Below are 27,458 nucleotides of genomic sequence, written 5' to 3'. Positions count from 1 at the left end.
CAGGGTGCAGAGCCCAGCCCTAGCCACCCACCCCCTTTTCCCAGACCTATATTTCTCCTTCATCTGTCTTCCCATAGAAAGCCCCCAGCTCCATCAAGCCTTCCTTGGTTGAGTGCCTGTTGTGTGCCAGGGCCTGCGGTACAGGGGTACCACTGCCTCTGGGGGCTCCTGGGATAAGATGGGACAGAGGTGTGTGAGTCCCCTGTCCCCAGCGCTGTGACTTACAGTGAGGGCCGCTGAGGGATGATACCATCCACTCTGCTGTATTTTGGGGGCATGGACATGTGGGATGTTCTCTGCAGGCTACCAGGGCATCAAGGAACCGATCGAGCTCACTTCTGTGGACCTGGAAGGGAACCCCTGCTTAGAGCCATGAAGCCTTTAGGGTCCTTGACCTCCTGAGAATGGGAGCCACTGCTGCTCCTATACCTTTTACATGTGTATGATAAGTACCCTTACTTCTTCATGCCTTCCCACAGCTTTTCCTAGGTCTAGAATATTCTCTTCTGTCCATGGCACTGAGCCTGTTTCCACTCATCACTCCAGAGGCTTGGGAAGTCTCTCCATTTCCCAGCTCACATCACAGCCACTGCTTCCAGGAAGCCCTCTGAGAGTGACCTGAGGAAAAGAGAAGACATGTAATGGTTTTGATGGGCTACCCCAAGTTCCCCCATTGCTCCCACCCAACAGACAGCTCCCCTGACCCCAGTACTGGGGCACTGCCCTTTTGGCAGCAGTTGGGTCCCTGAAAGGTATATGGAAATTATATTTGTAAACTCATACTCATTTTTAGGAGACCTAAATTTCCAATTTCTAGGAGTCTTGCTCTGCCACCAGCTGTCTTTGCACATCTTTGGACCCCAGTGTCCTCATCTAAAAAATGAGGCCACTGAATGGTGATCACTGGGGCTTTCTCTGACATTCTTTAACGGCACTCCTACTTCAGACAATCCCTTGGTGAATTATTAGGGAACTAGAAGAAACTGATAAGCATGGAATTGCCTCACAGCGGTCTGATTTCACAGAGCGAGTGGGGCAGGTGTGGGGGGTGTTTTCCTGGAGGGGCGCTCGCCTGCTCCCTAACACCCTCCTGGACTGCTCCTGTCTTCAGCTGCGTCCGTGGCCTGTGGGTCTGGCCGGGAGTGGGAGCTCCCAGAGGGCCGGGCCCCGGGCTCTGTAATTCTGTTTGCCCTTTGCCCTGTGCCACCAGCGGATGCTCACTCAAAGCTTTGCGGGCCAGCAGGAGCCCAGCGCTTCCCCTTCCCCTCAGCCCTTCTGACTCCTCTCACTTCCCAGGAAGACAGTTCCTCAGGAAGTTTCCCCAAAGGGCTGGGCTGCGGCTGTTCAGCTGACACCATAGCTGACGAGTTATTAAAAATCCTCATTATTATTCCGTACTGTCTCTCTCCCTCCTCCACTCCTGCCCTGCCCCAGGCTTCCAAGGCCCATGGCTGTCACCGAGAAATGCCTGGAAGGCCCCTAGCCAAGCAGAGGCAGGCTTTCGCGCCCCTCTCTCAAAGCGCCCCGAAGATGTGGCAGCTGGCTGGAAGCAGTGGGGCTCGCCTGGGGCCGGGGGGTCTCACACCTGGGTTCCTGATCCTGCTTTCCGCAGAACTGTGCAGGCACTTGGGTGCTCAGAGGTCTTTGTATCAAGAAATGGTTGGAGAGGGATTTGCAGTCTCCCAGGGATCTTGGTTAGAGAACCATCTCAGAAGTGTGCATGTTCCAGACAGCATGGGGGACCCGACGCTTCCTCCCCCGGGGGAAAGAGTGACAGGCTAACTCCATCATCCCTCCCCCTGAGCTGGGGTCCAAACCAGCTCATCCATCACATGTCCCCAGCATCAGATTTGGCTGCAGCAAGAACGGAACGTAATACTCAGCTCCTCTCCGGGCTGCAGCGGCAAGTCCCGAGAGATGCAAGGGCCTTTGCTCCTTGGAGATTTGAGGAGAGAGGTGCAGGGCTCAGAGGGAGCGGGCCCTGCTGCAGAGTCCTGTGGCGAACAGGCTGTGTCCCCCACAGCAGGGCTTCCCACGGGCACCCAGGGTGAGGGGATCCCACGGTCAGAGCTCCAAGTGGGAAGATGCTCCGGCTCTGCCCCCGGATCTGGAGGCAGTTCGCTTATTCTCTGTCGCATTTCTCTCTACTCAAACCTGCCTCTTCAGCTCAGACTCACTTTTCCTGGTGTCTCGGGCACCAGGTTTCTTCTGTCCTAACTTCCTAGCCTTGTTCCGTCCTCCTTTCTAGGACCCAGCCCCTGGGGCAGAAGCTCTGGGTGGCTGGGTTAGAGACAGGAGCAAGCATCCGTAATCAGCCTGAGAATTCAGGGGTCTAGTTCCCGCTTTGATCTGGCTGGCAGGTGGAGCTGTGTCTTTTGTTTGTCTCTACCTTTGCTGGCCCAGATGGATGTTAGCCATCTATCCAAAGGTGTGGGTGCAGAAAAAACACCGATATTAGAGTCAATGAAGTGAACTCCTAGTGGGGACAGTGACTTTGAGGACTGGGGTGGGGATCGAGTCAGAGCTGGGGCTTGGGTGTGACCAGCGCTCAGTACAGGCACTGGGGGGGCCAGGAGGGGCCAGGAGTGAAGCAGGGGTTACTGCTAAGGGTAGGGGTTAAGGTTGGCTTATGTGAACATTTATTCAGTGAATGTCTGTTGATCACTTCTGCTGACCAGCCACTAAGGGAATTGAGATGTGCTGCCTTCAAGAAGCTCATGTCCTAGTTAGGATTTGGGGCTGGAAGGATTGTTAGGGTCAGTTTGGGGGCTGACTGTTTGGGTTCCTGTGGAAGTGGGTGTAGGGGTGAGATGATGTGTCAGCACAGAGGCTTCTGAGTGAGATCCTTAGTTCTCCCCTCCCACTGCTCCCGGGAGCTGTCTCTGCTGTCTAAGACTTTCAGGACTTACTGGAATCCGTTTAATGACAGTCACCATCTGCTACCCTCCTGGTGATCAGCCCCCTCCCCTTGCCTCCCCTGCCTCTCCGTCCCCCTTTCCCAGTGGGAGGCCTGCATCCTGCATTCCTGGGGGTGGGCTGGCACCTCCTGCCCTCTCCAGCTCTCTGACCCTTGCCCCTATTTCCCCATGATCCCTGCCCCTCTGCCCACCTATGCCCGGCTCCCACACTTCTCTCTCCCACACTTGGGGACCCTTGGGTCTCACGTGGAGTCCTCACCATTCTCTGGCCTCTCCTTGTTCCATTCTTGCCTTTTAGCAACACGTCCGTGTCACTACTTCCCTTTGACCCACTCCCAGGGTCCCCTCAGAAGTCCCCTCCCGCTCTCACTTGAGCCACCCCTTCCTCCTCCACGAACTCACTTCGAGGACCTCCTGCCCTATCCCTCCAGGCCCCCACTCACTGCCTCCTGGGCTGGAGAAGTTTCTTTTCATTTGCCCTCATCAGTCATGTGGGTAGACCCCTCGCAGGACACCTGCCTCTCTGACAGCGCAGCCAGGAGCCAGTGATTTTGTTTGGAAAAGTCATTTCCGTAGAGTTCGAGGAGTCAGGGCACGAATGCCGGTGTGAGGCAGGGAGCAGGGAAGGGTTTCTCCCTCCCTTGTTTCACTCCAGGGTGAAATAGGGTGACTCCAGGTCAACCCTCTTCTCCCTGCCTTAACCCCACACCGAGAGGCTGGGGGTGGTGGCGTGAAATGTCAGGATTTCAGGAGTGGCTTGGGAAAGAAGTTCCAGAAGTATCTGAGCAAAGGTCAGACTGCTCCCATCCCCACCTTCCATTTCAGAGAATTTGCACATATCCCGCTGAGGGCCTGGTTTCCAGAGCCTTCTGTCTGTTCCCCACCATGCTCCCCGTCCCCCTGCCCCCTCCTCTGCCTTTTCCTGGCTCTCGGAGGCCCCTGTGCTCCTGTGAGAACCTCTTCTCACCACACCCCACCCATCCTTCCAGGACTGTGAGCCTGATTGACTCTGATATCCAAAGAAGGCCGAAGCTGCTCTTTGGAATGCACAGCGCCCTGTCCCCCTTGCAGGGAGATAATCGAGGGGGAATATTGGCTGTCCAGGAAACGAAGTGCTGAATTTGTTGTGAGATTGGTGTCACAAGCAATCAAAGGGAGCTTCTCCCCACTGAGGGCTGGGCGGCTAAATGAGGAATCATTAGGTGACTGCAGACACCAGGAACAGCAGAAGTGGAGGAAGGAGAGACCCCCTCCCCATTTCCCTGGGGGCCCAGCACAGGTAGATCAAGACAGAAGGAAAGAATCAGAGGTGCAGGGAGAGGGTGGGAAGGGGGAGGCAGGCTGCCTCTCCCAGGACTTCTCCTGTGCCTCGATGCCTCACGCTCTTTGCCACTGACCCCGTCAAGCCCTTCTTTTCGCAGCCTTTGTGAGGCTTCGGGGAGCACCTCCTTCAGGGCCGTGCTCGTCTGGTGTTTGGGCTGTCCTGAGGCTGACACAGGACACAGGATAAAGACACAAGGGAGTAGGGTTGGGTAGCATCACACCAGTGAAATTTTGGTGAGCAGTAAAGTTGCAAAGGGCACAAGTGAGAAGCTGATGAAGACACCAGCCAGAGGGGCTGGTTTGGATGGAATGGGAGAGGAAAATCAGTAACCTCTTTACAACCCATCTGGGAAGACTGCCTGGAGGAGGATGATTTGAAGGATGCAAGCCAAGCCCTGGGTGCATGCAGGCCAACTAGGAGATGAGGGGATGACTGGCCCCTGTGGGTTGCTCTCCCCTTTCTGCTAAATATTTGCCTCTTTCATGGAAATAAGGCCACAGAGCTGCCCTGGCTTTCACATGATTTGGGGTCCTGGGAACAGTCATCAGTATGCATGGCCTTGAAGAGAAGTTCTCTCCATAGACCCTGGCCCTGCACGCCGCACTGGTCACCACCACCAGGTCCTCCATTAGTGTCCTGTAAACTTACCAACAGTGGTTAGATGAATGCTTTTGGTCTCCCTGGGCTTCCCCTCTTCTTGGGGCATTTGTGTTCCACCTGACAAGCAAACTGAGTCAGGCGGAACAGGAAAGATCGAGAGCCACAGACCAGAGCTCCCAGCCCCAGCCTCCAAGCCTCAGCGTCATCAACCCCAAAGGCCTACCCTGAGCGCTACCCTATGTAGGCCGCTGCCTATGGAATCCCACCACACTGAGGCCCTGCTCCTGCAGCTGTTAATTACAGAGCCTCCACTTGCAGCCTCCCTCAGTTCCCTGCAGCAAATTAACATTCTGTGCCCCTTGCCCGGGTGGAATGAACCAAGGTAGATGGATCGATTCAGCAGCCGGTCAGAGCCGCTTTACTTTACGCAGGATTGATCCAGATGACCCCAACTTGTGGCCTCTGGAAGCGCCTTTGTAGGGAACCTTTTTAATGGAGATTAATTGGAAAAGCCTAGAATGTCCTAGTTATAGGTAGAAAGTGCCCCATTCTCCTTTTTGGTGGCTACATGGCATCACATCTATATAGACACGCAGTAACATACACACAAGCTCACAAGACACAAATGCGAAGAAGGACACGTACGCCGCCCCCCCCGCAACAGACTCACACTAACACCACTAACCAGCTGCCTCTTCCCTTCTGATTCTTCTAAGCCCATTCCTGAACCTTACCGGTTAGACACCCTGTGGCTCTGTACAGCACACCAGCCACAGCCTCCACGTGTGTCTTTCTGAATCTGGACCTCTGAACTTTGTCTGCGTCCAGTCTTTCTCAACAACTTAGAAGTTCCTGGAGGATAGAGATTGAGGAGAAAGCTTTTCATTTTTAAAGAGATATGACCTTGTTTCCAATTTCTTTGCCAGCCTAAATTCCAGGCACAACTATTTACGGGTCTTTTATGTCACCAGTCTTGGCACACGCTGTTCCCTTTGTCTGGGATGCCCTTCCTCCAGTTCTCTGACTGTTGAATTCCTTCTTGTCTTCAAGACTCGATGCAGTTCTAGTCCTTAAATGTATATTTACTGAATGTCTCCCGTGTGCCAAGCAGGGCCTCTAGTGTCCAACCCGTATGACATCACACTTACCGTGACACTCATCCACTAGACTGTAAGCTGGGCAAAGGAGGGCCAGGTCTGTTCTTCACTTTGCGTCCTAGCGCCCAGGACAGTGCCTGGTATGTAGTGTTCACTTAAAAAAATGTTTATTACTTGAATGAATGATGATTGAATTGACTTTCTCTGGACCCGGGTACTTTATCCGTTACTTGTTAATTCAGATACTCAAATGACAAGCATTTATTAAGCACCTGTTCTGTGCAAAGCACTTCTGTACTGTCTCTTTTGCACAACTAAGATTACATCTGTTGCCTCAAAGAATTTACAATCTAGTCATGCAAAAATGGATACCATATAGCTGTAGACAAAAGCTACAGGTCTAAATCAGCACAATGACGTTGAGGTCCCCATCACTCTGTCATTGAAGTCTCATGATTAATTGCCATGGGACAAAAGTTGTACTTATATCTCTGACCCCATCCTCGACTGTTTTCTAAACGGTTCTTTTCCCTGCAGATGGCTCTGTTCACAATCCCTTCCTTTAAACTTGAGCATTGCAACCACGTCAGCCCACCTGGATCGAACTGTTACATGCTGATTATTTGAGAGGTGTATGTGTGTCCAAAGGAAGACGAAAATACATGAGGTGTGTGAAGAGAATCACGAAGCGCCAGGATTGAAAGGGGTCTTAAATACCACACAGAGCCCTCTGAATCATTGCTTTCTGGTGGTCACCTACCCTTACCCTGAACACCTCTGGTCTCCTCTGGGAGTCAATAATGTGTGTCTGGCCTGGGGGCTTGTAAGGAGGGCTCACAAGGGGCCTGGGAATACCCCTGCGTTAGGGGCCTGTAGGGTGTCTGCCCCGGCAGCCCTGCCACAAGGCCCTGCTGGAGGGGGAGGCCAGGGCCGATGCCGAGGGCACTCATCAGGGCCCCGGCCTCCCTGTATTAGTTGCCCACCTGGCTCAACACTTTTTTAAGTGAATACTACATACCAGGCACTGTCCTGGGTGCAAGGATGCAAAGTGACCAGGTCGGGTGGTCCACCTGAAAGTGCTGGAGAAACGTGCAAAGTCATTTGTGATGAAGAGTCCCCAGCTCTGGAAAGGGATAAAGGTCTTAACACCAGGATTTGCTGGTCTGTTTTTATTAATTTTGAAGGGAGGGGGTGCAGAAACAGAATATACTCATTAACCTTAGAAATGGAGAGGTGTCCTTGAGGGCTCCTGTCTGGTGTCGGGACACCTGGGCCTCCTGGGCTCTTTGGGTTTCCCGGTAAAGGACAGAATGTCCCCTTACTGCTGCCTCTGCCCTCATCTGCCTGGATGTCTCAGGGTTGAGGCTATTTATTCTGGAGATTGTTCCTAAAAGTGCCCGGAGACCTCTGTGGAGTGGTTCTGGGGATCGGCCTGCCTTTCTGGGGCCTGCAGCCTGTCAGGGGGACCAGTCTGGCCGCTCTTAGATTGTCCTCCGGAGTTGACAGTGGTGACTTAGAGGGCTAAATAGCACAGGCGGAGGCAGGCTTCCAGAGCAGGGCTGGTCCTTCCTCCCAGGGAGGCCTTGGGCCACCTGCCTGCGGAGGAACCAGGGGCAGGGACTGAATGTCGGAGGACGGAATGGGGTTAGACCCCAGGACAGGGTGGTCTGCCAGAAGGGGGCAGGGTGGTGGGAGACCAGGGCCACCTCAGTACCTCCCCTCCTGGGGCCGCCCGCTGCCTGGGGCACCGGTCAGCTAGCCGCTCGAGGACACCTCCCGTGGGAGGGAGGCCAGGGGTAGTTGTGGTTCGTGGCCTGTCTTCCTTTGTGGGGGGCAGACAAGGGCCCTGTCCTCCGGGCGCCTTGGGAATTGCCTCAGACACAGCCCACCTTGCTCTTTCCCCCTCCCCCTCCTTGGCTAACCCTTTCCATTTCCCAAGGATTTCACTCCTTTTCTCTGACCTAAATGCTCCAGAGCTTCCGCGGAGGCTGGAGGGTAGTGACCGCCTGAGAGGTCCGCGCCCCGCGCCCCGTCGTCGGCCTGTGGCCTGTGCCCCCCACCCCCGAGCCTGGCCTGCCTCCCCCGCCCCCTCCTCGTCTTCCCCACTTTCTTTTCCTCTGCGCCTCTGCCCTTCCCTCTGTTCTCATTTTCCTCTCCCAGATGGTCGCATTACATTTCTTCTTGATTCTCACTTCCCATTTTTATCCATCTTCCCAGCCTTCTCCATAACTTCTCTCTTAGCCACTTTCCCCTCCCTCCTTTCAGTGAAGGAGGGTTCCCAGTGAAGACCCCCCAGCCCCATCCTGCCCCCACCAGCAGTGCAGGACAGCAAGTTTTGGGGTGTGCCCTGCCCTGGGGAAGGGGGCCCTCTGCCAAGGGGAGGCGGGCCCAGAGGCCGCCAGGACTTCAGAGACGTGCCCACCCCAGACGCCCCTCTCCTTTGCCCATGCTCAGCATCTTCAAACCAGAGGTGCTGGATCGGTGATCCAGACCTTTCCAGCTCTACCTTCAGATTCTCTTTCTGATTTCATTCTTTCCTGGCCCTTTCTCGTGCCTGTCCTGATCCCTGTCTCTCTCATACCGCAGTGCCTCCGCAGCTCCTTTCTGTCCATACCTTAGAACAGCCTTGCACAGACTCATCACCACATTTCCTGCCCCCGACTCCCCTCATCTGCTTTGCTCTGTCCTCCCTGACTCCCTCTTCCCATCCTTTTCTGCATTCTCATTTCATCCTTGCGCATGGGACCATCTGCCTATGTATTTGGGGACTGCTGGTGACCCAGGCCTGCAAGCCCCTGAGCCACTTGCTTCCCTGGTGGGGGCAGGGGAGGCAGATGCAGGCCTGGAGGTGGGGGAGGACGGGGCACCTCTTCACCCACCCCCTCCACCCCTGGTGCCTCAGCCATCCCTGCCAGCCTTCCCCGTGTCCTAGCTGCTGCCCTCTCTCCTGCATCTCTCTGGCTTTTGTTCTTCCTCCTTGTCCTGTCTCCTGTCTGAGCTAAGTCATCTGCAGCCACCTACCCCCCACTGCACCACCATCCCTGCCACCCCCATCTGCTCCCGCCTGTCATACCTGCTTCAGCCATCCCCACTTGGGCTCAGGGTGCCATTGTCCTTCCCTTAAAACCTTCTCAGGACCCCCTGCCAGGGCACATTTGCATAGAGTTGTCAGATGAGGTCTGGCCCAGGTGCCTCCAAGCCAGGGGGGCAGAGGGGGGCGCTGCAGGTCCATATGGGGCAGGGGGCAGTGTCTCCAGCTGCACCTGCCCGTCTGTTTAGCTTGGGGCCTCCAAGTCCTTGTCGTGGGCCTGGGCTGGCAGGTGACTTCGGAGACACAGGGCTGCCTGCCCGCTACTCTTTTTCCCATCGTGGCTCTAGTAGAAGAGATGCAAAGAACTCTGCTGGGGCGTTCTGTACAGAGAAAACAAAGAATGGCCTTTCTTTCCCCGTGCTGGCTGGTCCTCCAGGTCCTCTTGGCCACTGTCTAGTGTCAACCCCAAAGACCTCCCTCTGCACCCCTGCTGGGAGAAATGCCAGGCCTGCCCCAGGTATACCAGTTCTCCCTCAGAAAACGATGGGGTGTCAGCAAGGTCTGGCTGAGGCCCCGGGAGAGCAGGAGATGGTGCTAGAATCTTAGGGCATCAGAGCCAGGGCCATAGAAGCCCACACTGCCTACCTTCTGGCCCAGAGTGCTTCTGCCCCTCCCTGGCAGATGGTGCTGGGCCAGGTCCCCATTCCTTTGCAGGGTTCTGTCCCTGCCTCTTTTGGTGACTAATCCACTGGCCCAGGCCACTAAACTGATGCGCCCTATCACTGTGAACACCAGCCAGGCCGTGCAACCAGCCTCTGCACCCAGCCCCTGTGGTCTGCTCAAATGCAGGGAAACCAGGCCAGATTGTGGCCACTTGTAAAATCCCATCTGGTCCCTGGAAAGATTCCCCCTTTGCTGTCTCTACCAAAGCCCAGCCTTGGAGACAGACATCAGGGTGGCTCGGCCAGGCAGGCTTGGGGGCAGAAGAGAGACTGGTTCTTCAGCCTATGGCTTTGGTTTCCTAGGATGAGAAAGGATGGAAAGTGGAAAGGTGGTGGAGGTCGGTGGGAGGGTGGTGGAGGTCAGTGGGAAGGGGGTGAAGGTTGGTGGGAAGGTGATGGAGGTTGGTGGGAAGGTGGTGGAGGTCGGTGGGAAGGTGGTGGAGGTCGGTGGGAGGGTGGTAAAGGTCAGTGGGTGGGTAGTGGAGGTCCGTGGGAAGGGGGTGAAGGTCAGTGGGAAGGTGGTGGAGGTGGGCGGGAAGGTGGTGAAGGTTGGAGGGAAGGTGATGGAGGTTGGGGGGAAGGGGGTGGAGGTCGGTAGGAAGGGGGTGGAGGTCGGTGGGAAGGTGGTGGAGGTCGGTGGGAAGGTGGTGGAGGTCAGTGGGGGGGTGAAGGTAGTGGAGGTCGGTGGGAAGGTGGTGGAGGTCGGTGGGAGGGTAGTGGAGGTCAGTGGGAAGGGGGTGAAGGTCGGTGGGAAGGGGGTGAAGGTCGGTGGGAGGGTGGTGAAAGTCGGCGGGAAGGGGATGGAGGTCGGCGGGAAGGGGGTGAAGGTCGGTGGGAAGGTGGTGGAGGTCGGTGGGTAGGTTGAGTCAAGGCATTTGAGGGCCCTGCTGCTCACTGACTTTTCCACTTCAAGCTGTGCTTGCAGGCAGAGGCTGTGCTATGGTCAATGCTGGTGGGCGGCAGGGTGGGGGTGATAACAGCCTGTGAATGTGCAGAAAGGTGTCTTTGAGGGACCTCATCTGATAGCTTATCACCTGACAGCCATTCTCCCAGCCACACCTAAGGTGACCCTCTGAGCTAGTGGGGGGGGCCTTCTGGTCCCTGATTCCTCAGTTGTCAAAGGAGCAGGTTCAGTCTAAGGTCACGTTACATTTTGACATTTTCTGATGTGGGGCCGGGCCCTGTATGCGGCAGAACCGACAGACTCAGCACCCTCTGGCCCGGCTGGCTCCCTCCGGGGGTCCTGGAGTCGCTTCTCTCTCTGCCTCAGGGTCCGGTGCTCCCACTGCCCGGGCAGCCAGGAGCTCTGCCTTCCCGGACAGCACTGCCCTCCTCGCCCTCCCTCCTCTCCCTCCCTCTCTCCCTCTCTCCCTCTCTCCCTGTCCCCTGCCCTCTTTCCTCTTCTATCAAAAGTGCAAATCCGCCTTTTTTCTTTCCTTCCCCCTTTGCTGGCTCAGTCTGGAGATGGGCAGTCCTCTTTTCTCCATAAGAGAATCCAGTGGGAGGGGCCCCTCTCTGGCTGTTGTCTTTTTCATCGAGCTGGGGTGGGGGAGAACATCTTGGGGGGCAGGGAAGAGTGCAAAGATGGGAGAGCAGAGAAAGGAAGGGAGGGGGGCAGGGGAAGAGTGGAGTGTGCAGAGATTCAGTTCCATCTGAAAGCTGTCGGTGCGAATCAAAGGCTTCCCTTTGAACCAGCCGCAATCCGGAGCAGAGAGCTCCGGGACTGCTTCGGCCCAGGGGGTTCATTACTGCTCGTTTGATAAATCCGGGGAGACAGGGCCCGGCCTCCACCAGCTCCTCTCCCGCAGCCCGGCTTCCTTAGCTCCTTGTGTGCTTGGCCCCACTCCTTCTCTGCCTCCTGGCTGGTCTGGCAGTCAGGGCTCTGGAAATGTGGCTGCCAGGGTACATGTGCCAAGACACGGGTGCCAACAGGCACCCATGGTGCTTGAATGTAAAGAGGGTGTGTGTGTATGCACCGGGGAATGTGTGTGCTGTGTGTTATGGTACATGTTGTTCACATGTTGTTCTCAGGTACACAGTGCTGAGAATTTGTGCTTCCATCCTTTCAAGGATAGACGTAGAGGTCACTTCCTAGTTCTCAGTCACAAATGGAATTCAGCCTCTCTGTCCTCACAAGGACTTTGTCAGGGAGCCCAGTCCCCAGCCCCAGGGCCAGGCCCAGTGGGAGCAGGTGATGTCCCCGCACATAGACTGGGATGGAGCCTGCCTCCGGACACCAGGGCTTTGCTATGGATGGGGGAAGTGATGCAGAAAAGCCGGAAGGCATCCCGGGAAAGTCGGGGCTAAGGAGGAGAGGAGAGAGTGCCCCGGGTGAGGGGCAGTACCAGAGGTAGCCGGAGACTGAGCTAGGAGGCCCCAGGGGATGGGAGGTGCCAGGCAGCAGGACCAGGCTGTTGAGATGGCACGCAGCGCAGCAGCAGCCAGGTGTTCTGGCCCCTTGCTCTGCCGTAGGGCTCCAGCACTCACCAGCTGTGTGACGGGAGGGAGGGTGCTCATCTCTCTGAGCCTAGATCCTTCTGAAAGATCGTTAGGGCGATTCCGTCCCTGGGATACTGTGTGCGTTCAGTGACTTAGCCTCAGTGACGTGCGTGGCACAGCGGCCGGCCCTTCATGAGCAGGGGGTGCTGTTCTTACTACCACTGCTGGTGGAACTGGTGGCCTCAGGGCTGCATTTGGCCAAGCGCTGAGACCTCGGGGTGCTGCTGAGGGCTGCTCCTGCCTTGGGGACTGCTCACCTTTCCTGTAGGGATGTTTACATCAAGACACCCCCCACACATGGCTGGGGGCTGCGGGCTGGCAGGTCCCTGCGTGACTGTGGGAGCACTGCCCTCCCAGGAGATGAGCAGGGTTCAGATGGGAGTCTGTGGTGGAAAGTGGGGGGGGGGGTCAGAAGGAGTAGGTGGACGCAGACCTTAGGGGCACGGCCCAAGGGTCCAGTCCACCCAGGAAATACTTCTTGGCCCTTCCTGCAGCGGGTCACAGCGCCCAGAGCAGGGACTCTGCAGCCTGAACGGTCTGAGCTGGCGCCTCCCTCTGTTACTTAATGTCTGTGCCTTGAGCGCTGAAGTCTCATCTCCCTTTCCCAGAAAATGGAGATAAGAGGCTCCACTGTGCAGGGGTTATGATGCGGGGAGTACATTTACAAGGCACCTGCCTTGGGGTCTGGCACACAGGTGGCACCTTCTAATCAGGAGTTATCATATTGAGGGGTGTTGCTGGGATCAAAGGGACAAGAAAGGTAGATCAAAGCATCTGGCTTCTCCAGGGGCTCCCAGGAGGGTGGGAGAGGCAGAAACGCACACACATGAGTGACTTTAACCCCAGGCAGGCTGTGATAAATGTACACCCAGAAGCCCAAACCGTGCTGAGTAAGAACAGGGTGGCGAGGGCTGGGGGCTAACCTGAAAGGAAGGAGCTCTGGGAAAGGGGGAGTGGGGGCTGGAGGGGGGCTGGGGTTCCCCCAGCTCTGTCCTCTCCTCACCGTGTGGGAGCAGCACAGAGCTGCCTGGCGGCCCCTCCTGCCCTCCTGATTCCCCCCAGGGTCTCCCTGTGCTGCCCTTGGCCTCCCGCCCTATTCAGCTATCACCTGCCTGCAAACCCTGCCAGCCTCCTGGCAGCATCCCTGGCTGTGGGGGGCACCTGGAGTCTGAGACCCCCACAGCCTTATGGCAACATGTCCAAAGGAGGGAACGGAGCCGGGGCCCTGGCCCCCAGGCCCACACGCTCGCACAGACACACCCCTGCCTGCGCTCTGGGGCTCCTATCTCAGCCGCCCTCCCCCTGCCTGTCCTGCCACGGCCTGGGTCTCTGGGACTCTACAGGCATCTTGTATCTCCTGGCCTTTCTTGGCATTTTCCTTGGACCTGTCTTCTTTCCTGGTCTCTTTTTAAGTGAGACCCCCCCTTCCCTTCCTGCTTCTCTGGGTTCATTTATTTCCCTCTGCTCTGTGTGGGTGTCTGTCTTTGTCTCTATTTCTCAGCGTCACCCATGCCCCCGGCAGCCCCCCTCAGCCTGTGTGAGCGTGTGTGGCCTCCTTGGCTTCCCTGCCTGTCTCCACGATGGCTGCGCAAGCCTTGCTTGCCACATCTGTGATGGTGTCTGAGGACACGGAGGGAGCCCTTCAAAAGTGGGAGGGAATTCACTTAAAAGCACATGTGTGGACTGGAGCTGCCGGGAGGCAAGGATGTTTGCTCGATGCCGCTGCAGTGGGCACGTTCTGGCTGTGCCCAGGCCCCTTCCTGATGCCGCCGTGGCTCCCTGAGCCCCACAGCCCCATCCTGCAGCCCACCGTGCCCCTGCATTCCTGTTTGGTCCTGGTTTTATTTCCTAGAAGTGGGGTGCCGGCACACAGATGGCACTTCAATTCCACACCATTTCCAGTGTAAGTGCACTCTGTGTCACACATGGTGGAAGACCCAGGACCTTGGAGGGACAAGTGGGTTCTCGGATTTGTATGTCCTTTTTGGGCCACTGGTACTGGTTCTTGGTGCCTTCCTGACACTCAAGGACATGCCCAGTGCCTCCTTTTGGTTGTCACACCACCAGGGTCCCTCTGTCCCTCCTGCTGTGCCCTGTCTGGTGTCCCCTCATTGCCCACTTTCTAGGCTTTTTCCTCAGCCATCCCCCACCAGTGCATCAGAACCTTCTAGAGCTCTGCTCCCCCTGCCCGGCCCTGCTTTGTGCCACACGCCCTCGTCCAGGGAGCCTGCCAGGACTGACCCCAAGTCCTGCTCCCAGCCCAGTTCCTGCCCTTCCTGCAGGGAGAACCCCCTCCTGCCATCCACCCTCCTGCCCCGTCTTGCCCGACCTGGGGCAGGGGGTGCTCTGCCCCCTTTCCTTGATGGGGGTTGAGAAGGTAGGATGACTCAGGCATTTTCTCATGCTCACTCTGTCCAGCAGGAGACTTCCCTGGAACACCTGCTGTGTGTCCAGCACCAGCTCTGTGCTAGGGGACGGAGCCAGGAGCTCTGAGTGGCACAGTCCAGACTCAAGGCGTTCCCTTGGCATGGGCCAGGGCATGGGCTGTGCAGCGTGGGCCATGCCGAAGGGGAGGTGGGGAGTGAGGACAAGGGGCTCTAAGGGCATGGAGGCAAGTCATGGAAGACTTCACAGAGGAGGTGACGATTTGAGCCCCAGGGGTTGGGGAGGGAGCAGTGTCCACCAAGGAAGGGCCCGTGCAAGGGCTTGAAGGGTGACAGAAGCTTGGAGTGGGCAGAGTAGAGAGAACAGGGCTTGGCAAGGGCAGTTTTGGATCCGGGCTTTCCCCAAATCAAGAGCCAGGTTGGGACACCCCCCAGGCATCAGCACTCTGCCTTGGGTTCTGTCTTGCCTGCAGGGGCTGTTTAGGGGCTGGGAAATCTGGCCTGTGACTTTCACAGGCTCAGAATCTAGACTGCCTTTCTGTTGAGTAAAATTCCCGAGACCCCCTTCATTTTCCCTCCACTCAGGACTCTCTTTCAGGGTCATTGCTTCCATCCCCCTGCCTCCAGACTAAATGAAGGGAATCTTACTCCAAAATCCCCAGAATGACAGATGGCACCTTCTTTGTCATGTCCCTGCTCACGTTTCTGGTGGTGCCTCTAATTATCTACCTGCCCAGTAGAAATAAGGGCCCCAGCTGCCCTTTGGTGGGTACATGAAAGCAAAGGTACTGGGCCTGCCATGCGCACCATCCCACTTAATTTTCACAGAATCCAGGAGGTAGGCGTACTTTACCATCTGTACTTTACCAATGAGGAAATGAGGCTTGGGGAGTAGTATGTCACTTGGCCAAGGTCAAGGTTAGGAAGTGGCAGAGGCGCTGTGCAAATCTAACCTGTCTCCTAAACCTGTGCCCTTAAAAAGGGCCCCTGCGATCCTTGGTTCCAACTTGTCCTTGGGCAGGTGAGCAGACAGCGGCGGGAAGGGGCAGTGCGTGCCCAGGTCACACCACCCCTCCATCCAGCGAGGTTCTCATCTCTGACTCTGATTACAAGAGCTTCCCACCTTTGTCCTGCCGCGGGGTCATCTGCCTCTTTGCTCCCAGTGGGCAAGGAGCCAGCTTCTAGCTGTCCTCTGGACACCATCAGACGGGGGGGTGTCCAGGCCCCACACAGGCAGGCTGTGAATCTGAATTCTGTCTCTGAGCCGGGGCCCACAGGCCACCCCACTCCCAGGCCCTTGACTTGGACTCCAGGGCCATGGGAAGGAGAAACGTGAGTGTGGGGAGCTTGCAGCCTGTAAGCCCGCACTGGAGAAATGCGCAAGGATATGAATAAATTTGAATAATAATGAGGGCAATGTCTGAATTAATAATGCTGGCGGCTCACCTGACCTATCCCCTCCCCCAGGATCTCAGCACCTGCTACCCTAATCCCTCAAACTGTGGGTGAGCCTTATCTTTTGCTTGAGAAACCACGAATGAATGGGCTGTCAGGCCAGCAGAGTTGGGGAGCTGCTTGTGGAGTGTGCAGGGGGACCCTGTTTCTGACTTCCTGACCCTCTGCCGACACAGAGCTGGAAGGGTACACTTAGTCGAGAGTAAAGATCCTGCCTCATCGCATTGAATCCTGTGTCGGCCCTGCCCCCTCTGTTGGTCCTCTTTGTGTGCAGCGACCAAGGTGGATGCCAAGTGTCCAGGGAGATTCAGAGGGAGCAGACAGATGGCCCTTGGCCTTGGGGAAGAGGTTCCTGCTCGGGTAGAACGGGCAGGGCAGACACCCCCACCCACCAGCTGCCTTCTACCCCATGACAAACAAAAACATGACCATGGACTCTGAGAGCTCGGGGCAGCACATCCCATGGATCAAGCTGTGACAGCAGGGCTGAGGGATGGGACAAGCTTGTATTTGCCCAAGGAGCTAAGGGATCAATCTAGGAGGGCTTCCTGGAATGTGTGGAGGTGGGGGTTGGGGGCAGGCTTGGAAAGAAGGGAAGAAATGGAGCTGGAGGAGGAAAAATAAGGGAGAGGATGAAACTAGGGTCCCGTCCCTGGTGGCTCAGGGGAGGTCTTGGCATGGGGAGGAGCACGTGCTCAGTCTGCTTATGCACAGGAGTGGCGGGGACCAGAGAAATTTTGGAAAAGGTTGGATTTGGGGATTGTGGTCTCTGCAAAGACTTGGGAGCTGGAAGGGAGACAAGAGGGGGTGTCCCCTGGGTTCTGGGCAAAGCTGAACTTGGTTGCAGTGGCGTGACAGACTGGGGATACAGCCAGGAAGCCCCCAGACCCTTCCCTTGGCTGTCTCCCAGCCCCCCAATCCCTCTTCCCTACGGCGGGGCAGAGGAGCCCCATGGTCCCGGCTCCCACAGCTGTGCAGAGTGCCCAGGCCTTGCGCCGTCACCGTCAGGTGGGCCAGTGCCGGTGCTGGTGGGGGGTACGAGCTGTGGGGGAGCAGAAACCCACAGTCCAATTCCCTGCTCCAATTAGGCCTCACAATTACAGGCAATTACTCTGCGGCTCTCTAATCAAATGCTCCCGGCCGAGCTGCCAGCCAGGCAGCCAAGTGTGGCTCCCACAGTGCGGAGGCTGAGCGTGGGCAGGAGTGTCTGCGTGTGTGCCCACACACCCCAAGTGCTGGGAAGCAAGGGGCCAGGGCACAGAACAGGACAAGTGTGCAAGGGCGGGTTCAGAGCTTTGGGTTGCACCAGCATCCTGGAAGCTTCTGTATACGCATGGGACATGCAGACATGCCTGCCCCCTGGAATCTGCTCTGATGCACTCGCTGGGTGCATACCTGGGGGAAGTGTACCCAGCATAGTCGCACCAGTGTGGTGTTACCTCATGTGGGCTCATAGGACACATGTCCGAGCAGGAGTGTGGTGGTGTGTTCTGCCCCAAGGATGGAGGGTGACTGCGACATCAGCAGCAGCATTGTTACGGATGCACTACCCATTCACATGGGAGTGGGGGGAGGCAGCAGGTGGCAGAGAAACAGCCCAATACCAGGAGCCCTGAGGCCCAGGGTCGAATCCCAGCTCTGCCCTTAACGTATTGATCATTCGTCTTCCTGGACCTCAGTATCCCCATTGTAAAGAGAGCTCGTTGAACTAGCCCGGCGTCTAAGGCCTGCATGTAACACTGCCACTTTCTCTGAGCACTTCCTCCCCTGAAGCCCATGCCCTGGGCCACAGGGAGGAGGGGAGCAGGGCGAGTGCGGGACATCTTGGAGGGAAGGGGCTGGGGCTGAGGGGGGCAGGGACTGGAGCTCCACCCTCCCAGCCCTGGGCTTCTGGCCGAGTGCAGAGTGGGAGGGGGAGCCTGGGAGGGCGGTCTCTTGATGCCTTCCTTCTCCCGAATCTCCTTTACCCAGTGCCCAATTTGGCTTTGCCAGGGACCCAGACCCGCTTCAGCCAGGAGCCAGCCGACCAGACTGTGGTGGCCGGCCAGCGGGCTGTGCTCCCCTGTGTGCTGCTCAACTACTCGGGGATTGTGCAATGGACCAAGGACGGGCTGGCACTGGGCATGGGCCAGGGCCTCAAAGGTGAGTGGGGCCGCCCAGCCAGCCCAGCATCCACGCTGTCCTATCCCCGTGTCCCGTCCCCTCCCCTGGACTCCTGGGCTCAGCCTCCTTTCATTCCTCCCCACAGGCCTCCCCTCTCCTGCAGGTGAGGCTCAGCCTCCTTTCCTCTCCCCTGAGCTCTGTCTCCACTGCTTTCCCAACCCAACGCTCTGCCTTCCCTCCCGGCTGTGGACTGGTTCAAGAAAGGTCAAAAATGGGAAGCCTGAGAGATCAAGGGAAACCAGGAGACCTTTACACAAGATGGCTGCAGACAGACACACAGACACCAGGAGAGGGGCTGCAAGCAGACTGAGTCAAAGCAAGAGGCGCTGGGGGCCAAGAGTCCTGCGAAAGCTGGCGGGTCTGCAGCCTGCAAACGCCTCCCGCAGGCTGGCTCTGCTCCCGGCTCCCCCGCCCCCTCCCCAGGCAATGTCTGCTCGGAGGCCAAAAATTCATTTTAATATCAGCCTGGGCACTTACTTATTTATTCATACAACAGCCTTTATTAAGCACTTTTAGCCAGTGCTGAAGCAACATAATGAGTCAGTTAAAACACAAACAAAACAAACTCCTATATTTCAAAGCAAGTAGATCCTTTGTAAAGGTGGCCTGGGTTGTAAAGAGCGGAGGAGGCAGGGTTCAGACCTGGGTTCCTGTCCTGCCTCTACCACCTACCAGCAGCTGGGTGAGCTTAGGGACGCCTGGGCCTCAATTTACCATTCTGTAAAATAGGTATAATCATGGCATGCCTGGCTTCCTGCTTCTAAGTGGCTTTTGTAAGTTTCAAACCCAACGACAATATAGCCATTGCCCACTGCAAAGCCGTGTGATGTAAGAGCATAGGAGGGACTGTATATTTTTGTCCTTTTGTTTTGTCCAGGGGGTTGAGATTGTTTGCTGCGGGTTCCGCATGTTAGTACAGGTTGGGGAGATTTGTCGGTGTGGGGCCATCTGTGTAAAGGAAGGAGATGGGTCGGTGGCTCTATTAGTGAGAGAAAGAGAAAGAAACTGGGAGAGAGGGATCAATAGATATGGAGTGAGAAGAATCAATAGCCTCTGGACAGAGGCAGATAATGGAGGGGAGCAGAGGGGAGAGGGAGTGGTGGGTGGGAGCGAGGGGCAAGGAGGGCCAGGGAGCCTGAGCTGGAGAGGGCCAGGGGCTCAGAGGCCCACCTGCCGCAGCCGTAACTGCTGCAGGCCCTGGACTCTCCGGTTCCGGGGCCCCTTCGTGGCGCTGGTGGGGTCTGCCTCCTCCACCTGTCCCACAGCTAGTGAAGGAAGACCTCAGCCCGCCGTGGGCTCCCCTCTGGCCCCAGTGAGCTCATGTGTGTGCCGCGGTGCCCTATATTTCCTGGTGCCCACGTGCCCTCCCCCCTCTCTCCCTCTCCTTTTCTCCCTGCTGTCTGCCTTTTTGTTTCCTCTTTCTTTCCTATTATGAGAGACATTTGTCTGCAAACAGCTCTGGAGATTTCATCTGCTCCCGCTCCGCTCGCCCTCCGCCCTCCCCGCTGTCCTCCCCCTGCCTCACGGCTGCCTGCCCCCCTGTAGGAGGTTGTGATGTCACAGTGTCTGCATCTGGGACCTCATCCTCGTCCCCCGCACCTGGGGTCCCCGAGAGGGCAGAGGGAGGAGTGCTGGCCCGGAATGGGCCAGGACCCTGGCCTGGGGGTGACAGGCGGGGAGGACGCCCAGATGCAGGGTGGGGCACTGCGGTCCAGGCTGGTTCTCAGACTGGAGCGTGGCTCACCCGGGGTCTCTCTGTTCCTGCAGCCTGGCCACGCTACCGGGTCGTGGGCTCTGCAGACGCCGGGCAGTACAACCTGGAGATCACAGATGCCGAGCTGTCTGATGACGCTTCTTACGAGTGCCAGGCCACGGAGGCCGCCCTGCGTTCCCGGCGGGCAAAACTCACCGTGCTCAGTAATGACCCGGGCCTTCGCCTGTCTCCTGGCCTGCCAGCCGCTCCCCTTCCTGTTTCCTCTCACCCTTCCCATTTCTCTCTCTCCTTCCTGGTTTCACGACTGACCCCACAGTCCCCTCCACAAATCCTTCTTTAAACTTCCAAAGCCAAGTCCACACGGAAGAAGCCAAACAGGCATGTGGGCACCCCCGGCAAGACCTGGGGGGCGTGCGAGGTGCAGCCCCTTCTGCCCAGCCTGGGCCCTGCTGTCTGCACATAAGCTCTACCGCTGCACCCCCAGGGAGGTGTGGGGGTGGTGCAGACCCAGCGCCCCTTGCCCAGCCTCCCCTGGCAGCCAGCCTTGCCAGCGAGGGAGCCTCCCTACTCCTCTCCCTCTGCTGCCTCCTCTCCTCCCTCCGTGTGTGCTCAGGCCTCCCCAGGGACCAGGGCAGCCTGGGAGGGAGGGGCCCGGAGGGCTGAGAGTGGGGTTGCTGGGCCAGGGTCCTGGCTGCGTCTGGTTGGGCTGCTGGAGGAGGGCACGTCTCTTGGAGGCCCGCTGCCACCCACTGCACAGAGCAGATGTCCCTCTATGGTGACACCTGGGGCCATGTGCATACGAGGGACTCTCTCCCCCAGAGGGCAGCAGTGAGGCCAGCTCGGCCATGCCCCTGCCTCCCGCCACGCCCCTCTTGCAGTACCTCCGTCTCCCTCAAGCTCCTGTGGTCTCTCTGGGCCTCTGCCTCTGTTGTGCTTCTGTTTCTTGACTGTCTGCCTGTGACCCTTTCTCTTCCCTTTGTCATTGTCTCTGCCTCTCTTTTTTTTGCCCCCATTTGATCTGTCCTGCTTCCTCTCTTTTCCTGCCCCTAACCCCAAATCCTGGAAGTGGGGGGAGCCCCCAGGAGGATGGGAGGAAGGAGATGGGACAAGGCTGAGTGACCTCACACACAAGCTTTTGCTTGCAGCAGGCGGGAGGGGGCGTGGAGACCCCAGGATGCTGCCTGGTGTGGTGGGAAGAGGTCTGGGCTGGGGGTCAGGAGACCGGGGCCGTTTGGGCACCATGACCCTGAAGAGGTCACGGCTTCTGGATATCAGTTTTCTCATTGGTAACATAGCAAAATGACGCCAGCCTTTTCTTAGTAACTGTCACCTCGTTAGGCGTTAAACTGTGAAGGGCTGGGCAAATTCGAGGTGTCAGAGTGAGGACAGTGGGGACCCAACAGCCAATTTCTTCGGGTGTAAAGGCCCTGAAGGACTAGGACTCCAGGCTGGTGACTTATTTTTCCTCTCTGGTGAAGGCAAAATGGGAAGAATTAGCAAGGAGCAGGGTTCAGAATGGGGAACAAGTTAGTTGACCACTAGGGGTGGGCATGGCACACCACAACATTGTCTTCCATCTGTCGCTGGGGCATGTGGAGCCCCCAGGCTGGACCAGGCATTCCAAGAGAACCATGAGGTTCTTGAAAGAGCTTCCCTCTTCTTTTTCCCTCCATAACTACCTGTTTCGGGTCCTGGAAGGTGCTACTTCTGCTCCGGAGAACTCCCATCCTAACGTGGAGACCCTGATATTCTCCCTTCCTCCTCCCACCCCAGCACAGAGACAGAGAAATAAAGAGATGGGGAAAGGCCCACTAAGCCCCTAGGTATTGCAGGAACAGGGCTTCCAGTGGCTTGGTTCATTCAAGGAAGGCTTCCTGGAGGAGGAGACTATCCATGGGATCCTAGATGGATTAGTATCTTGTTAAAAATCTTGCAACTCAGTGAGAAAGAGCCATATGAGTGGGGCAGCTGGCTGGCCCGTTTGTAGGGCATAGTCGGTGCTGGGTCAGTGCTGACAGGGTGAGCCTTCCTAGCAGTTTGGGTGGACGAGGGGAGCAGAGAGAGGCCCCCAGGGTAAAAGAGACGAAAGGTCAGTCTGGCTGCTTCTTTCCCCTCACTCTCTCCCTTCCTTTGTGTCTCCTCGACTCTCAGACTCCCTGCCACTGGCAGCCACATGGAGGCGGGAAGAAGGCAGGATATTTCTCACACCCTCCCTGCCCACATGCAGCCTCTGCTCACGGCAGCCCAGGGTCCCAGAGACTGGGCAGGGCAGGGCTGAGAGTAGGCCACGTCCAGGGCCTGGCATCAACCTCTCGGCACGTGGCCGACCCTGCAAACCCCCACCGCACCTGCTCAGTGGCCTCCCCAGCCCCACCCAGGCCAGCCTGCTTCACAGAATGGCCTTTCACTCCCATGGCAGACCTTGAGGACGCTGCCTCCCACCCACCCTCAAACACAACTAGACGTCATGCCGATCTGCAGGCCCCCCGCCCCTCCTCACTCAGGCCCACCCCAGCAGCTGGAGTGCAGTGGTGATGAGCGGGCCTCTGGGCTTGGCAGGCCTGCTGCGTCCCCACCCTGCCATTTAACTCTCCCGCCTGCCTCCTAGCACGTTTGCTTAGCTCCCCAGCCTCAGTACCTTATCTGCAAATTGGGGTTAGTGGTTTTTGCCGGGGAAGGATTAATGAGATATAATTTGTGGTGGGGATTAAATGAAATCATATACAGGAGGCACTGAGCTGACACACGATAAGCATTCAATGAACGGGAGAGATAATGTCGATCACATCAGTTTATAGTTGGCTTCTCATCCTTGATCTCATTTTGTTTTCAGAATAACAACTCTGGGGAATAGATGTCCACGCTGTTTTTAACAGCTTACAAACAAGGAAACTGAGGCCATAGACTGATGTACAAATTTGTCTTGTCCCAAATCACAAAAATGCATTCATTCACAGACAAACACATGGACACATGCCCTCTAATTGGTGGCTGAGCAGATACCCCAGATACAAAGAGAAAGGTGGGCTAGTGACAGAGGTCACAGATGGACAGTCCTTCCCTAAACAAAGGGAGACAGCTCATGTTACAAAGGAAGGGTAAGACCCCGTGTGTGCACAGGTGTCCCCGCTCGTCCAGGCCCCTCCCATCTGGGTGTGGTAGCAAAGTGGGGCCTTGGAGGGACCTATACCCACCAGAGACCCTGAGCAGGTGCACCAGCGAGCGAAGAAGAAGAGCCAGGGATTCCGTGGTGACTGGCAGGCAGGAGTTGCTGGCTCTTGGCTGAGCGGTAGAGCAAACGTCCCGTGTGCCCTACATGTGACAGTCCATAGCAGTGCCTCCCCGACCCTCATGAGGGACCCGGGAGTACGCACGGTTATGTCTCTGTTGAAGAAACTGACTTGAGGGATCTAAGATCACATGACGGGTGAATAAAGATGGGATTTAAAATGGGGTCAGCCTGATGGTAAATTCCATGCTTTCACCACTCTTACCACCCTGTGCGCCCAAGTGGGGCAGAAAGCTGGGATGGGCGGCAGGTGGTTCCTTGCTCCTAGAAACCCCAGCGTGGGGACCGTCATTTCATGAACTCCAGGACAGCCCTGCCCACCAGGGGAGCCCAGGGCCCTCCCTGGGTCTGCTGACCAGGGTTCTCCCCACTCTGAGTCTTCCTGTCCTTTCTTAGCAAAAAACGAGCAAAACCCTTTCATGGTGCTGGCCTGCAGTAGGTGGACCAGCAAGACCATCAAAATCCTTCTGCCTTCATCTCATCAATCACTTACTCATTAGTGCATAATTAATATTGACATCCCCAAGGACCTGCTGTCACACAAGCTCTTGCTCGACTTCGGGGCTTTAGGAGGAAATCAGAAGTGGCCCCTGCCCTCAGGGGACTTGCAGTCGAGTTCCCCTGAGCACTTAGGGGCCCACGGGTAGGGCAGGGAGAGGCCCCTCTTACCTAGTTTAGTGTCTGTTCCATCCAGTTCCTCAAGCCTTTAGCCACATCCAAGCACTGGAGACTGTGTAAACACTGGTGAGATGGACCCCGCTTTGCCAGGGATGACAGATTCGGTTGGGGGTGGGGGCACAGGTCATTATAAGTAACCCAAACACAAGGTAGAAGGGGCCGAGAGCTCAGCGAGTGGCTGGGACCCACCAAGGCAGTGTCCAGGGCTACAGACCTGGAGGGCCTCGAGCAGCAGGGGATGTGGACAGGGTGGGTAGCACGAGCAAAGGCTGTGAGGGAACGAACAGGAGAGGCGAGGCGAGAAAGTGCAGGACGTGTGGAGGAGCCCTGAACAGCAGGCCAAGATGCGTGGAGCTCCTGCCCATGGCAGCTGGTAGCCCTTGCAGGCGTCAGGGAAGTGGCATGGACTTAGCCGTGCTGCAGAGAAAATAACCTGCCCGCAGTGATGGATGATGGGGTGGGACCATCAGGGACTGAACGCAGGGGCCCCATTTGGGAGGTTGCCGTGATAGACCTGCTCATCTGGCTGTCCCAGGGCAGGGCACAGAGGGGGAGTGGATATAAGAAGCCCCGTGGAGGTAGCCACCTTCTGGGCCAGGGCCCCAGGGTGTGAGCTGTACTCAAACCCTGGGATAACCCGGCACTCTCCTAATTTGAGGCCACTCGCCTCATCTGTAGTATGCAGCCTTGAGCAGTGGCAGGGGATGTAGTGCTGGAAAATAATACTGGCTGGGAAAGACTGGGGTGGGGGCATGACTGTGAGCCGAGGGCCTTGGGTGACGCCACCACAGGAGCCACAGGTACAGTGATGGCAAGTCAGGGGCAGGGGTGGCATTGCCCCAGCTAGGGCGGGACATGCAGGGGGGGGTTCCTTGAGGGGCACAGTTTTGGTCATCAGTGTGCTGACAGCACCCTGGACTGACTCTGCTCTGCTCTCCCCCACAGTCCCCCCAGAGGACACCAGGATCGATGGAGGTCCTGTGATTCTGCTGCAGGCAGGCACCCCCCACAACCTCACGTGCCGAGCCTTTAATGCCAAGCCCGCTGCCACCATCATCTGGTTCCGGGACGGGACGCAGCAGGAGGGCGCCGTGGCCAGTACGGTGAGGCCTCAGCTGCTCTCCGGCTCCTCCTGGGCCTCATCCCAGGTCCCCTTCCCTTTCCCTCATGGGTCTGACGCCAGACTTGGGGGGATACAGATGTGAGGGGGGCCTTGGTGCTAATCTGGTCCAACCTCTCGCTTCTAGTTGGGAAAATTGAAGTCCAGACAGGAGAAGTGAGTTCACAGGTTCATGATGCCACTTAGGAGTTAGCAGAGACTAAGAGTAATGAGAATAATAGTTATGTGGATTAAGCACCTACTGTGTGCCAGGCACTGCATGCTGAACTCTTCCTGGACAGTCCCTCTTAGTCCTTGTGGGAGTGTCATAAGGTGGGTGTTATTTCCAACCCACAAAGAGGGACACTGATGGTCAGAGAGGTTGAGTGATTAGCCCAAGGTCACACAGCAGGCATGCTGCTGAGCTGGGGTTTGTACCTGGGTGGGACTATGCTCTCTCTTCCAAGCACCGTGCCCTCTTTCCTTCACCTCTAGTTGGCAGATTTTTCCAGTTGGCACAACTAAGAGGTTGGGGAAGCAGGGATTACTGTGTACATTTCATGGACAAAGAAGCTATGGCAGAGAAAAACGTCGAGTGACTTGCCCACGGTCACAAGGCAAAGTCGACTGGAGTTGGAAAGTCTCCTGTTCGGGGTTCTGCCAGCTGCGTGTACCCAGGCCTTTGCTAGGTGCTGCAGGAGACCTGCTAACGTGTGAGCCTCCAAGGAGAATCCGGTCTGCTCTTGACACACTGTCTGACCGTGGGCAGTTCACTTCCCTCTGGCCTTAGTTTCACCATTTGACAAGCGAAAATTCGGCCTCAGTGCAGCATAACCTTTTCACCGCCAAGAAATTGGTTATTTTTTCTCCCCTCGGGCTACATGTTTTGATATACTTTGGCAGCCAAACAAGCTGATGTGTTAATGGCTGTTTTTGTCCACCCCTTTTTATATTCATTAAAGACCCCGCAGCTTCTGGAAGCAGCAGGACGGAGCCAGTGTTACCGCACTGGGTCGGTACTGCTCTGGCCCCGCAAAGATGTGGGGGGCTTTCCTTTGGCGAACAGCGTGGTTCCCCTTGGGCATTGTGGAGTATTGAAAACAGCTCAAGGGTTCCTGTGACCGCGCTGGGGGACCTCAAGTTGGACCCCACTGGGCCGGTGCGAGACTTTGAGCCTGTGAGTCCCCGCCCTGCCCTCGCAAAGTTTATGGCCTGGCAGGAGGGATGGACGCAGTGCTGACAGATCCTCGCGCAGGGCCCGAGAGGCTGGGCTGCGTGTGTCAGAGCAGTGCACAGGCTGGCAGCGAGTCCTGTGGGCAGCAGCGGTGGCTGAGAAAGTCTTTGCAGGACAGAAGGAACTTGAACTGGGCTCAGAGAGTTCCTGGGATGAGGCTCAGAACCACGGGGAGACTATACAACCCACACTGAGCGCTCAGGTCAACTGGCTCTGGTTGGCAGTGACATAGGGATAGCGGTCAATCAGTCAGACACCTATCACACGAATGCATCACGTTCATTACTAATGGGGCAAACTGGGGCGTCCGGGAGGAGGATATGTGGGAACTCTCTGTATTTTCTGTTCAGTATTTCTGCAAACTTAAAACTTCTCTAAAATATAAAGTCTGTTCATTACAAACCAAAGCTAGAGAAGAGGGTGGGGCAGAGCTTCAGGTCAGAGTGGCCTCCATCTCAAGCCCACCTCTGTTCTGAGTCAGGTCACCCTAAGAGGACAGTAGGGGGCTTTCAGTGTGACCGTGTCTCCCACCCTTGTCCCACTCCAGGAACTGCTGAAGGATGGGAAAAGGGAGACCACCACCAGCCAGCTGCTCATTAACCCCACAGACCTGGACATCGGGCGTGTGTTCACCTGTCGCAGCATGAACGAGGCCGTCCCGAGCGGCAAGGAGACTTCCATAGAGCTGGACGTGCACCGTGAGCCAGGAACTGGGGAGGGTCAGGGTGGGGCGGTGGGATGAGGAAGGGAACCTGTCCGCCCTTGGAGAGGTGGAGAATAAAGAGCCTCTTAGGGGCCCCAGGACAGATGCTGATCACTCTGTTCACCCTTGTGGCTTCCCTGGTTTGTACTGAGGGCTGCGAAGCACTGGCTGTGAGGCGGGCAGTTCCCGAGTCAAAACCAGTGGCTTTAGCAATGATTTCATCTCTCTCAGCCTCAGTTTACAATTCTGCATACTTGGCACAAAATAAAATTTGAGCTGGCAAAACGTGGGCTAGTCTCTTCGTAGTCTTTTACTTGACCCACTTAATCTGAATATCCTACATGCCAGCAGCTGTGTTAAAGTGCGTCACTGTAGGGTGTTGCCCAGATCCTGTGGGGATTCTTACATAATAAATGGTTTATGCACACTGTTACCTTTCTAAAATTTGAAAAATCCAAATTCTGAAACACGTCTAATCCCAAGGGTTTCAGATTCGGGATTGTGGGCCTGTACCCACTTCTCAGGGTTATGAGCATGAAACAAAATAT

At 56.7% G+C, this 27,458-nt stretch overlaps 1 protein-coding gene across 3 annotated transcripts in view; it reads left to right on the top strand.

The window, feature by feature from the left end:
• The window catches only part of KIRREL1 (kirre like nephrin family adhesion molecule 1), a 95,826-nt gene that overhangs the window by 56,983 nt on the left and 11,385 nt on the right, over window positions 1-27,458 (top strand). For 2 of the 3 annotated variants that reach the window (XM_017652928.3, XM_017652925.3), the window contains exons 2-5: window positions 18,002-18,172; window positions 19,961-20,110; window positions 24,820-24,977; window positions 26,755-26,905. In XM_017652928.3, coding sequence (XP_017508417.1) covers window positions 18,002-18,172; window positions 19,961-20,110; window positions 24,820-24,977; window positions 26,755-26,905 — 630 coding nt within the window. The remainder of the gene's footprint in view (window positions 1-18,001; window positions 18,173-19,960; window positions 20,111-24,819; window positions 24,978-26,754; window positions 26,906-27,458) is intronic. The other variant, XM_017652926.3, reaches the window with a different exon arrangement.

Source organism: Manis javanica, chromosome 14 (assembly GCF_040802235.1).
Source record: "Manis javanica isolate MJ-LG chromosome 14, MJ_LKY, whole genome shotgun sequence".
Classification (NCBI taxonomy): Eukaryota; Metazoa; Chordata; class Mammalia; order Pholidota; family Manidae; genus Manis; species Manis javanica.
Note: the sequence above shows the minus strand (reverse complement) of the source record. Positions and strands in the feature narration are given on the sequence as shown.